Source organism: Halictus rubicundus, chromosome 3 (assembly GCF_050948215.1).
Source record: "Halictus rubicundus isolate RS-2024b chromosome 3, iyHalRubi1_principal, whole genome shotgun sequence".
Taxonomy (NCBI): Eukaryota; Metazoa; Arthropoda; class Insecta; order Hymenoptera; family Halictidae; genus Halictus; species Halictus rubicundus.
This window is the reverse complement of record NC_135151.1, coordinates 6,360,670-6,373,274: the sequence shown is the minus strand read 5'-3', so window position 1 is coordinate 6,373,274 and position 12,605 is coordinate 6,360,670. Positions and strand designations below refer to the sequence as shown.

Below are 12,605 nucleotides of genomic sequence, written 5' to 3'. Positions count from 1 at the left end.
TGAATTTTTTAATATTAATTCGTGTCGTTTTTCATACACCAAACAGCTTATTTTCTCATTTCTCTGCATATTACTAAAATGCATAATAACAAAAATATTTTTAAAATAATTTGCACGGTAATATCGTTGAATTCGTCTCGCAAATGGAAGGGATGTTTACGGTAAAAATTCGTTGAAAATGTAGCTGACGATCCTCAGATTTAGCTGACTTTCGTATTCTAGGATGCCAAGAACGCATAAAAATTCGCGATCGAATGACCGCGCTGAAATTTTTTTCGGATTGGTAGAATTGCGAGATCGATTGGAGAAGTAACGAGTGCAGGATGACCCTCGCGACGGGTCGTCGAGTCATACCGCGGTTAAATTACGAGACACGCGTTGCCCAATTTAAATCGGACGCAGAACAAGCGCGGTACGTACATTACACCGGCCGCAGCATCCTGCCGGGAACGACAATTGACAGTTTAGAATTGGACGGGACCGCTGACAGCGAATAGACGGTCGATCATGGACACTGACTGCGGTCGCCGGAATCACAGCCGATATCCCCGGACAATGCAAATAAATCGATTTTCCGCTAGAATCGTCTGGGATCTGCCGAATTGGTGTCGCGAACCGTTCTCCTTTATTACATGACAATCGGCGGGTAATCTTCGCATTGCACCCTGCACATTTAACAAATATCTTCGGCCTATTACCGAACCCCCGCAAGTCGAAAAAATCTCGATAAATTACTCCTTGTTCTGATTTTCATGAAGCATAGAAAAATGGTACTTCGTACAAGAGACCACAACGAGAGCGAAACATAGTTTTGACAGACTTACTTGGCAGTGAATGTACATAACAGACGATGAAATATAATAAATAAATGTAATGTAATAGGGAAATGATTTAACAGCCAAGACTCCGTAGATCCGCGATACGGTAGAGTGACCACGTTACCGACAAAAATAGGCGAAAAATGGTTTTACGTGCATCAACTTTTCGTCCTTATATGAGAATATTTTTCGCTGGGAAAGTCATGGGCTGACGAGATTATGCAGATATTTGGTAATATAAGTGTTAAAAGTATGCCGAAAATTGACGAAAATATCTCCGACTACAAATTGAGCTATATTTTATCTTGATTCTCTGCGAAATAAAGCCAAAAACTTGAAGCAAAAAAAATGTGACAAGTTTAGTCACAGACTTAAGACCCGTCGGATTAACGCCCAAGAATTTTTTTTAAATAAAATGAATAAAACACACATAACTGTACTTAGATATTTATTAGAAGTAAATCCACATATGACAGTAATAGAAAAAAAAATAACAGGAAGCGATATATATATGCTCAATCGAGTCTAATGGGCTTATGAATGGTATTGGATGAAACAGTCTCTTTCACTACACAATGTTACCTTACACTTAATGCATGCCCATCTCACCCTCACATGACTATCGTTTCTACACTGTACTGAACGGATATCAACAGAGCGTGCAGGGACTCGCAGTATACCGGACTGCAGAATCAAAATATGTGTAAATATCTCATTTATGGTCGGCAAAAAAGAGATAACCATTAGTAATACAGTTTTCTACATGTTTAGTGAGTACTTGCAAACGATGGACAAAACATCTAGTCAATCTTAGATGGCGCTAGAAGCAAACAAATATAATCTTGTTATCCTGTACTCAAGCGAGTACAATGGGCGCTAACGGGTTAAGACCAAGACGGATCTTAAGTCAGTGGCTAAAGGCTGCGAACGGAAATTATAAAGCAGTTACTGATCGTCAGACTCTGCAAAAGTCACGCGACTACCCTTGTCTCTTAAGAGGGTATTCCTATTGAGAGTAATCAATTTTAGGCAATACTCTTTTAATTTACGACTGTAAGAGAGAATAACAACTTAGTAAGCGATTTTAGCGTATACCAACAACTACCAACAGTCTCGTCAAAGCTTAACGATTATAAAGCCCCAGGATTTCGAAATAGAATTGCTCGACCGAGAGCAATTCGCTTTTGCTTTTTCTACGACGACGATTCTCCTCGCGGTAATTTCTCCCAGCGAGCAGCCAGAGGGGGCAAAGTTTAAGCACCGCTCGGTGCTCGTGAAGAATTGATTCGGTTTCTTCCAAAATCCCGGTCTCTCGCGGCCCCCATCCCCGTGGAAGTTCCTCGTCCGAGCGATCGGACCTCTCTCCGAGGCTCCGGCGCGTTTGAATATTCATGCGGCAAGCTTGCCGACGCGTTCCGGATTTATATTCATGAAAATTCTAAAACGCTTTGCGCGGCGTTTTGCAGGTTTAAAGCGCGCCCAAGCCGGACCGGGCCGGGCTCCTCGCGAGAGAGCAACTTCCTAATTATTCCGGCGCACTTTGCGCCCGCATTTTGCGCCGCGCGGATCATCGACGTTACGCCGCTCCCCCGCCACAGCCCCTCGCTCCCCTCCACCCCCTCCCCCGATCATGCGGCCGAGATTTTGTTGCATCCGCTTTGCAACTTGTTACCAGACCTCTCGTTAGCCCGCGGCTTGTAAATTCTATTACCCGCGAAACTTGAAGCTGCATGCAATTAGTCCCTAAATCGATCATCCTCCCTCAAATGAATAATTGGAACACGAAATTGTGGACACACTAGAGGAATTTAAAGGGACAAGCACATTTTCCCCTACGAATCTTCTGCGAAATCATTTTTGGAGACTTCTTTGAAAAATAGTGCTTTGAACGGTGAGCAATTAGCAGACTGTGGTTTTCATGGATTTGGGGCAGAAATGAATGGTTGAACTACTGTACCGTGCAGTCGTTAGAGGAATTTAAAAGAAGAGGTGGATTTTCACTTTGTACTGTGAATCGAACGGAAATTTCTTGTTAAAAATTCTTGGAAAAATATTCCTTAGAAATGGTTCCGACGATGAGCCATTAGCAGACCGTGGATTTCGTGTATTTGCGGCAAAAATGAGTAGCTGAAATGCTAATTTGCGAAGGCATTAAAGGAATTGAAAGGAGGAGGTACAGCTCTCCACAATCGTACCTGGACATTTTTATTTCGTTTCAGCTCCTTAGGCTAGTAATTAACTTCCTGATGGATTATTTTCGTTGGAAATCGCTCTCCGTTTACAGGAGCAAAAACTGCAGTCGCTGTGATCAAAGAAACTGTAGACAAAGTCCGAGGAAATTGGAAAAATGCTCGAAGAATGCTCTGAGGGTTCTTGTCAAAGAGATACAAATATTTCGTTGAACAAAGTAAGCATCTGTTACAAAAATATGCGCATATTATCTCTACACCGCAGACCACCAGACGCACAAGAAAGCGAAAGAACGTGTATGCATTAACCCATTATTTTCAAACAATGTGAAACAAACTTTCATGAAACCAATATAAATGATCAATATTCCTATATAGATATATATCTCTTATATTCAGCTTTTCAGTTCACAATCTTGTTTCATAAGACTATAAGACATATCGAAAACTGTTTTATAAAAAAATGTTCATTCTCAAAAGGCCAATGTTAATGTCTCTTCTACTTTGCCCTTGTCGTCAGAAATAGCAAAATTGAATTTATTTCGATTCTATGAAATTTCTGTTGGAACATGCGCACGGTTAAATAAATGTACTCATCAACACTTTACCGACCGGTACCGGTTGGATGTCCTACACACTTCTTACCGATCATTCAACCACAAATATTTCCCTGATACCGGCTCTGTTTCGGTTGCCGTGCCAACCGATTAAGGATCAGATTATATTAGGCAGGTCAGACGCTGAAGGTGTATAAACGCTAGATACAAAAGCAGGGTGACCACATTCTGCCAGCAGATTTAATAGACTAACAAACTGATAAACTAATAAACTAATGAACTAGTAGACTACCGGTCGGTAAGCGCCGGGGATAAAAAGCCGATTAATAAGCTACCGGTCGGTAAAGTGTTAATCGGCTTTTTGTGTCCGACGCTTACCGACCGGTAGCCTACTAGTTTATTAGTGTATTAAATCTGCCGCCAGAATGTGGTTACCCTGTTTTCGTATCTAGCGTTTGTATACCTTCAGCGTCTGACCTGCCTAGTATAATCCATTGCAAACGAAACAGAGCCAGTGTCAGGGAAGTATTTGAGGTCGAGTGTTCGGTAAGAAGTGTGTAGGATGTTCAACCGCTACCGGTCGGTAAAGTCTTAATTTCTCGTGGAAGCATGTAGGAGCTCAGTATTCAAATAAAATGTTGGTGTTCATTTCTCATGAAAATCCAGCCCCTAATAACGATCTTCACCACTGAGCACGCAACCGCGCCAAAGGTAGTCACGTGACTTTTGCAGACCTAGCAGGTCGGCAACTGCTGTATAATTACCATTCACAGCCTTCAGCCACTGACTTAAGATCCGTCTTGGTCTTAGTCTATGACTAAACTTGTCCGCCATTTTGACGCCAGAAACGTGCTTTAAGTTTTTAGCTTTCTTTCGCAGAGAATCAAGACAAAATATAGCTCAATTTGTAGCTGGAGATATTTTCTAGCGCGCGCTACTCTCATAGAGTAGATTTCATCGAGAAAACTCATCCAATGGCATAAAAATGCTTGGATTCCACGGCATGCACATCGCCAATTTTTGGCATACTTCTAGCGCTTATATTACCAAATATCTGCATAATCTCGTCAGCTCATGACCGGCGCGCGCTACATTGATCCTTCCTCTTTCGAATGAGCCCTTTCCCAGCGAAAAATATTCTCGGTATTTATTTTGCTATTTTGTCGGTAACGTGGTCACTCTACCTTATCGCGAATCTACGGAGTTCAAGCATCCGAATCGGGCTCAGAAGATTTGCAATCAAATGCAGGGCTTCGTCGGGTTTCGTCAAGAAAGGGGAGGGTAATCTTGCGAATCCGGGCTCGCTTTTCGGGAGGAACGCGGAGAGGATCGATTCGCTCCGTCGTCCGGGCCCGAGGACTCGATCCGTTTCCCCGATTTCCGCTAATCCCGCATCCATTTTCTGCGCAGTACGTGTTCGTGGTGATGCTGGTCTTCGTCCTGGAGGCGGGAGTCGGCGCGCTGGCGCGGATCTACGAGGAACAGGTCGGCCCCGAGCTCAAGATGAATCTAAATCGCACCTTCATCGAGAACTACTCCGTGTGGATCAGGGAAACAACGGCGATCGATCAAATGCAGATGGAGGTGAGTACAACAACCGCGACCAGCCCGGCCCGTAGGAAATGGTTACGCGCGGCCCGAAAGAGGAATTGTACTTCGCACGCGCGCACGGGACGCCGTCATTATTTCAGCAAATCGAGTCTGAAGTCGTTAAACGGAGAGCCGGGGCTTTCGTCTGGACCCCACGGATGCTTCCGTGCGCCATCAAGAGGCCACTCTAACAGCTGGCTCTTGCGAAACAAGACTTTAACCATCTTGGTTTCGTCTGCGAGCCTCGCAACCAGCGTTTGCTGGCGGAAGTTCTACTTGGAGGGCTCGAGATGCTGTCTACGACCTTGGATGGCGGAGAGAGAGGTTCTACGAATCATCTGGAAGAGGGGCACTCGAGTAGATACCTCAGAAACGGGGTTTAATTGTCTTCGTTTCGGGTGTGAAATGGGTTTTGTGGGCGAAAGCCCTACTTCGAGGGCTGAGGACGTTGTCTACATATTTCGAAGTTGAGCAGAGATTTTATAAATCGTTGGACGGAGCTAGAGCCAATTAGCATCCTCGAAACAGGATTGCAACCCCGTTATCTGCGAGACTAGAAATCATTTTTGTTGGCGGAACCCCTAGCTGCATGTCCTCGGTATACATCCTTATTTAAAATAGCTGTAACGCTGATCATTAACAGGCTATAAACGTCCTTGATCTACACGCTCACTCAAAATCGTTGTAACCTACACTTCTAAAGCTACTCGCGTGACAAACAAAGTAACAAATAAATTCAATGTTTTGCCGTTTCCTCGAGAAACATTGTAAGTCACTAGAAATCTGTTCTCCACGGCAGCCGCCATCTTGGGTCTCCGCGAAGGATTTCCACGAGCCCGTCAAAATAGCGACGCATAATTCCAGAGACTCCTAAAAGTTCGAACACATTACCCACAGATAAGACGCCACGGTTTTACCAGCGTCGCGTCCTCGTACTTTACTATCAAAAACTGTCGTATTTTATCAATCGTTTAATGGTACAAAGGGGAAGAGAGAATCGTTTCTCCCGGTTAACAGGTTAAACGTTCGATTTACTTTTCCGAGGGACGGAGGGCGTGCGAGACGAAGATCGGAGAAATACAGTGTATTAGATAGCCGAAAAGGGAATCCCCTCGGTCGTTACAGCTGAGGATACGGTATCTGGAAGTCGCGTTTCCCTTGTGCTCTTCGAAAAGGAAACGGATCGATGAAGGAGCCTCGGCGTTAATCGATTTACACGGGCCGGGCCGGGCCGGGAGCATTTTCCGCCCGCGATAACGATGATTTGCTCCCGCGGACTACTCGCAACGCGCCCCGGCATAAAGAAAAATGGCAAGGCGATATCGCGAACGCTAGGCGAACTGTGCTAGCCAGCCCGCAGCTATTCCGCGCCGAGCGGAATTTAACGACGAGAACCTCCCCCGCCGTTCGAAGATACCGTGAGAAATAAAGAGAACGAGCCGCGCGGGGAGGTGGGGAGCACCGGGACCGATAAGCACGAATTGCGAACAGATGTCTTCTTAAACTGTTTCGCTCGGGCTGCTGTCCCGGTCCGAGGCGGCAGCACGCGAAAGGATCGATCAAGTTTGCAAGAGAGGACGATAAAGCCTTGAAGAGGCTCCGGACGAAAGTGTACGTGACTCGCGAACGGACCAACACTCGCGATACCCGAGCATCTTTACGACCTATGGCTGTTGCAAGTGCTAGGCCGCGACGCAGAGCTGTCCCAATTCGCAAGTCGATTGGAGGATCGGGATCGTAAACTGAGAATGTTGTGCTATTTTGTTCCCTTGGTCGGACGGCTTTCGATGGATGCTGGATTCATGGCTTGTTAAGCGCACGAGAGCACGGTAATTTGGTGCGGGAATGCGCATTGGGATCAGTAGACACAGTGAATTCTCGATATATGTCAACAACACGGGTCTTGCCAGCGTCGTGTATCGTCCAGGAGACATACCCGCAAGGCGTGTTATGGTTATGTTACCGTGAATGACCGAAATTGGAGAATGTCGACTTTCACCGGTGAATGTCAACATTCACATAGTCGCTTGGTGTATGTCCGAAATATTTGCTAAATACCCTTATTTCTGACTTAAACCGGTAAATGTTGACATTCACCATGCACTAATCCTAACCCTAACCCTAACCCTAAACCTTTTTTATGAGGAAATGTAACGTAACGCACATAACCCGAAATTAATCACGAATTGGCGTGACGTTTTGTAGCGACTGAATTACGGAGAAGAAAATATAAATCTCCAACATGTTCAACATTCACCATTAGTGCATGGTGAATGTCAACATTTACCGGTGTAAGTCAGAAATAAGGGTATTTAGCAAATATTTCGGACATACACCAAGCGACTATGTGAATGTTGACATTCACCGGTGAAAGTCGACATTCTCCAGATTTCGGTGTTTCACTGTAACAGTTACACTCCTCGGCGTCCGAGGCCTCTCGAACTTTGCGGCCCCTCACGGGATATACCCCGCGGCGGTGGGGATAATTCCGCGATGTTTATCATACAGGCCTTAGCGACATATACAGGGTGTTTGCGATAATTTGTACCAGCGTTTTTTTCGTGAAGGGTAATCATTAGAAAGAAACCGAACAGGAGGTAGTATATTTTACTAGCAATATCATAGCGTGTCTCAATTTTTTGTATTTTTAGTATTTTTCTAGAAACAAAGGTGACCTTCATTTTTTTTTAATGGAATGCTACATATTTGTTTACGTCAAAAGAGGACCATAGTATACTACATGGTTGAACTCGTCTCAATGTCCATTTTCATATGACGTAAACAAATATGTAGCACTCCATTTAACAAACTGAAGGTCACCTTCATTTCTATCAAAATATTAAAAATACAGAAAATTGAGATACGCTATCATATTGCTAGTAAAATATACTACAACTACCTCCCCTTCGGTTTTTCTCTAATGTTTACCTTTCACTAAAAAAATGCTGGTACAAGTTATCGTTAACACCCTGTATAGAGAAATCACTGTGGCTGTCTTCCGCCAACAAGAACGATTTTTGACCGATGTATGCGTAATAGAAATGTTGTGAAATGTACAATTCTATAGGTTGTCGATTATGATCGTCACAGCTATTTTAGACGACGGTGTGCATCGAGGACATGCGTGTTTTCGCCGACAAGAACGATTGTGGGTCACGTAAATCCATTACAAATATTGTGCAATGGACAATTTTGTAGATTGTTAATTTTGAACGTTAATTGAATTGTAAATGAGCATGTGCGTCGTAGACGTGTCGTAGGGGGTATTACCGACTCGGTTCTCAAGCTCTGCAACCTCGGATGGTTTCCGTTACGAGTTCGCCGCCGGTTCCCCATCGACCGCGAGGAACAGACCAGACTGACGACCGTTGTGTCCCTCGTTAAATTTTCAGTTCAAATGCTGCGGAGCCCTGAGATTCGAGGACTGGAAGGTGAGCGAGTGGCACAAGGACGAGAACGTCCTTAAGGACTCCAGTGTCGTCCCGGATAGCTGTTGCAAGACCCCGTCGTACCTCTGCGGGAGGAGGGATCACCCGTCGAACATCCATTACACGGTATTTATCGATTCCCCCGTAGCCCGTTTTCACCTCCTGTCGCGGCCCCGGATCTTCGTCGTCGTTCAGTTCTGTTCAGTTCAGCTTCGAGGAGCCGTTTATTTGTTCCAGTTTAATTCGTCGAGGGCCGCCGGATAACGACGCCGCTCGCGATTCAATGGCGCCCGTAAACACGAGGAACGAGCCTCGAGAAAAAGGAGCCTCGTTATCGAAGCCTCTTGATTTCATTGCGCGCGAGAGCCTGCTACCGGGGATCGATGCGCAGCCCGACTAATGGGAAAGCGGGTACTCGAGACACACCGGGTTCCATTAGACCCGGCCGCCGTTTGTCGCGAGTTTCGATAGATCCTCGGGAGGAAAGCTCTCATCTTTCCCCCAACCGCCCCCGCCCCCCACCTCCTTTTCCACGAGAAAAGGAAAATCAATTTTCGGGCTGTTACGCTCGTTGATGTTCCGCCAGAAGTTAACGCTTTGCCGGCCACGGACCCGTTAATGGGCTGCTTTCAACCCTAGCGCGGGCTACCTGGCTCTCGCGTATCCATTTGCCGGGCGTCTCTTCGCTAGTAATTGTTTGTGTTCCTCGGAAAGTGTCGCGCTTTGTTCCGGAAAATGCGCCGAATGTTCTCAGGGCGCTGGTGTTGTAATGTCCTTGGTATGCGTGGCAAGTTCGGGGTCGAAATGTTGTTAAACTGTTCTGTTTTTAATCATTTCCTTGTGAAACTTTTGCCAACGATCACAGCATTTGATTGAACACTTTCGTCCAATATGAATAATTTACGATCGAAGTTGTCGCGTTAGGAGAATCAATCCTGAGACATGTTCGCAACACTTTTCTGCTGGAAACGAGACCAAACACGATACCGTTTGAATCGTTCAGCTTCCAGAAGGTTGCACAGCCCGAAAGTAAAGCTACCCGCGAATCAGCTGATCTTCGCCGGGTCTATTGATGACTTTTTGTTCCTCAGGGTTGCATCTACAAGTTCCTGGAGACGACGAAGGACCACCTGATCATCCTGGGCGCCGTGGGTCTTGGTCTGTCGGTGCTGGAGCTGTTCGGGATCGTTCTCGGCTCGTGCCTCTACATAAAACTGAGGCACGACTTCGACGACTGAGGTTTACTTCAAGTCCGCGAGAGCAACAACAACAGCCGCTCGTGGTGCAGATACATGCAGAACGACGCGGGAGCCGTTTGATCGTCGCCGCGGAAGGGAGAGGAGGGGACGTCATCCAGGTGCAACGGAGAATCATGCTCTCTGGCCCAGTGCGCAGGATATCCTCCGTTCCTGACTCTTCCTCCGCGTCACAAAGAGCTAGACTGCAAGACTGCCGGCCCGATTCTTTCCCGTCCTACTCCGTAGCGGCGCACAAAGGTGTTCGACGGGGGAGAACCGGGCTGCGAAGGGAGTCAGAGAGCGAGAGAGTGAGAGAGAGTGTGTGCGTGCAGCCGCGGAACACTTCAAAGAGTATCCTCCCTCAACCTGTGCCGCGATATTTCGCGGGAACCCCAGGGACAAGTAGAAGGACTCGATGATCTGAGTCCCTGGGGATCAATGGGGAATTCGCGCGAGTTTCCGTATCACCCTCCACTGCGTTCCCGGAAGTCTTTGTCTGCTTTCGCGTCGAGGAAGAGGGCCAATTTCACGGGGAAAAAAGGAGGCCCTCCACTCCCCCGCTCGAATCCAGCGAATCTAGGCTCCCAGTTCTCGAAGACGATATAATGTCTCGATCGTGGGATCCACGCCCACGACGAGTTTAGATGAAAAGGTTCTCAAGGTTCCCCTATCGACGCGCTCACACGAAATTTCGGGGGGACCGTCGAGCCGAGACCCTGCGGAGAAACATCCGAGATTTTTCTCCAGGACCCGGTCTCTTTTGGAGGAATGTATTCGCGACGAGTGAACCGCACTCGGTTTTACTAGCGACCACGGATCGCCTGTACAAATTAAGATGTCTCTTTGTATACTGCCGTCACGAGTCCGCGCACAAACGTTTCTAAAACTGTAGATTAGGGGAGCAGGCCGTGGCCGAGATATGGGCGAGGCGTTCTCTAACGGGACGCACAGCAATAAACTGCGTGGGAGGAAGAGCGGCGGTTTTCTCGACGTCGAGAACAAGCAGGATTGTTCATTTATACAGTGAGATCTTTTTTTTTTATCGCATGGTGGCCCGGAATTAAACGTTCAGTGTTCAGGATTTTTAGGGAATCGAGGGTACCGTAACTTTTTTACCAGCGAGGCTTATTAATCATGCAATCTGTAAAGGAACTTCAAAAATTATTTCTTTAAAGGTATCACTGTATTTTTAAATTCTTCTACTATTTCTACTTTTTTAACACCTCGAAGATGAGTGTTCTGCTTCACAAAATTGTCAGTAGAACCAGAAAGCAATGATCAGACACGCCAATCGAATATCCGAATATCCGTTTTAAAAAATGCAGCACTGCTTCAGAAATTCTTTACTTTTGCATGATCACCGTGTTACGATTATGCCATGGCCAAGGAGACGTTGCGGTGCAGTATAAATTCCCTAGATCTTTGCCACTGCAGTCTCAGTTCGCGACAGCTCCAACAATTTAACACCATAACGACCGATGACGCCACCTTGACGTCAATCGCTGAAAAATCGTCGTGGCATCGCGCGATCGTTTTCTGTTCGCTGTCGGGTGTTGCTAAATTTTATATAGACGATGTTACAAACTTATTTATCACTTTTACCATCAATTGATCTAATACTTGATAAAAATAGCCGGGCATTAATGTAAGTCATTTTCGAATTACTGATTTATCCTAGCCTGTCAACGCAGTATTAAAATATATCGCACACTCGCAATGAAAGCGACGCGCAAGCGAACACTATACGTGTTCCAGTAGAAGCGAAGAATTGTTTTGTTATTATGTCGTTAGTTCGGAACATTTGTGAGAAGAGAAAATGAAGCTCGTGAGACAAATTCAAGTACTCGCGCATGTTTAGAATGAAAGGAACATTTATGAACAAAGAGAATTCTGCTTATGAAACAGATTAAATTACTCGAGGTTGTTCAGACTGGCAGAAACGTTTACAGCACAGTATCGACAACGGTTCTTTGCACGACAAATTATGCAGATAAACCATTAACTTACCTTGATCACGCCTCGCCCAAAAGAATCCTCGACTATCACGACTGTAGATCGCGATGTAGCCGCGAGTCTGTTCCCCAGGGACTGATCCCCATTTGCCGGAAAACGGACCACCGAATCGTCCCGGATTTTTTCATGAAAAATAGAAAGACGAAGAGAAAAACACACACACACACACACACACACAAAGAGAGAAATCCGATCGATCGAGCGAACAGACGAGAAATAATCTGCGCCCGTCCGCGTTCGGCGATTCTCGTCTTTCCAAACGTTTCGTTCCCTTTTTTTTTTCCTTTTTCTTTGCCGTCTCCCATTTTCCCGCCTGCGTTTGTTCGAACGGACCACCGGAACCAATCTTACGGATCGTTTGGCCGACGAAACGAGGATCGTCGATCCACGCGGACGGGAAGCGGAGTAAACGACTCCGAATCGATCGAGAACTGTAAACAGTGCCTTGATGAAATTAATAGCGTTGTTAAGGTCCAGAGATATTTTAAACCGTCGGTTATGTATATTCGCGGGGAGAAGAAGCGTTTCGCGTTGTAAATGTACGTACAGTATTTATATATTTATCTGTTGCTTCGCAGGTTAATACGAGCCTTTGCACATTATTTATGACGAGTTTGTCGTGCAACGAGAGCGACGGGCCCGTTCCGTCGACGATTGCGTCGGCGACCCCGATCACCGGCACGGTGAAACTCGAATTTGCAAATTCGAAAACGCCACGTTCCTGAACGTTTCAGACACGCGAAAAAAGAAAACAGAAATACCATTAATTTTC

General features: G+C 45.9%; 1 protein-coding gene across 3 annotated transcripts in view; it reads left to right on the top strand.

Moving 5' to 3' along the window:
* LOC143352510 (CD151 antigen) overlaps positions 1-12,571 on the top strand; it is a 191,023-nt gene extending 178,452 nt beyond the window's left edge. For all 3 annotated transcript variants that reach the window (XM_076785043.1, XM_076785042.1, XM_076785041.1), the window contains 3 exons: positions 4,975-5,148; positions 8,547-8,708; positions 9,674-12,571. In XM_076785043.1, the coding sequence (XP_076641158.1) occupies positions 4,975-5,148; positions 8,547-8,708; positions 9,674-9,820 (483 nt within the window). In that variant the 3' untranslated portion in view covers positions 9,821-12,571. The remainder of the gene's footprint in view (positions 1-4,974; positions 5,149-8,546; positions 8,709-9,673) is intronic.
* Positions 12,572-12,605: the final 34 nt, after the last annotated feature.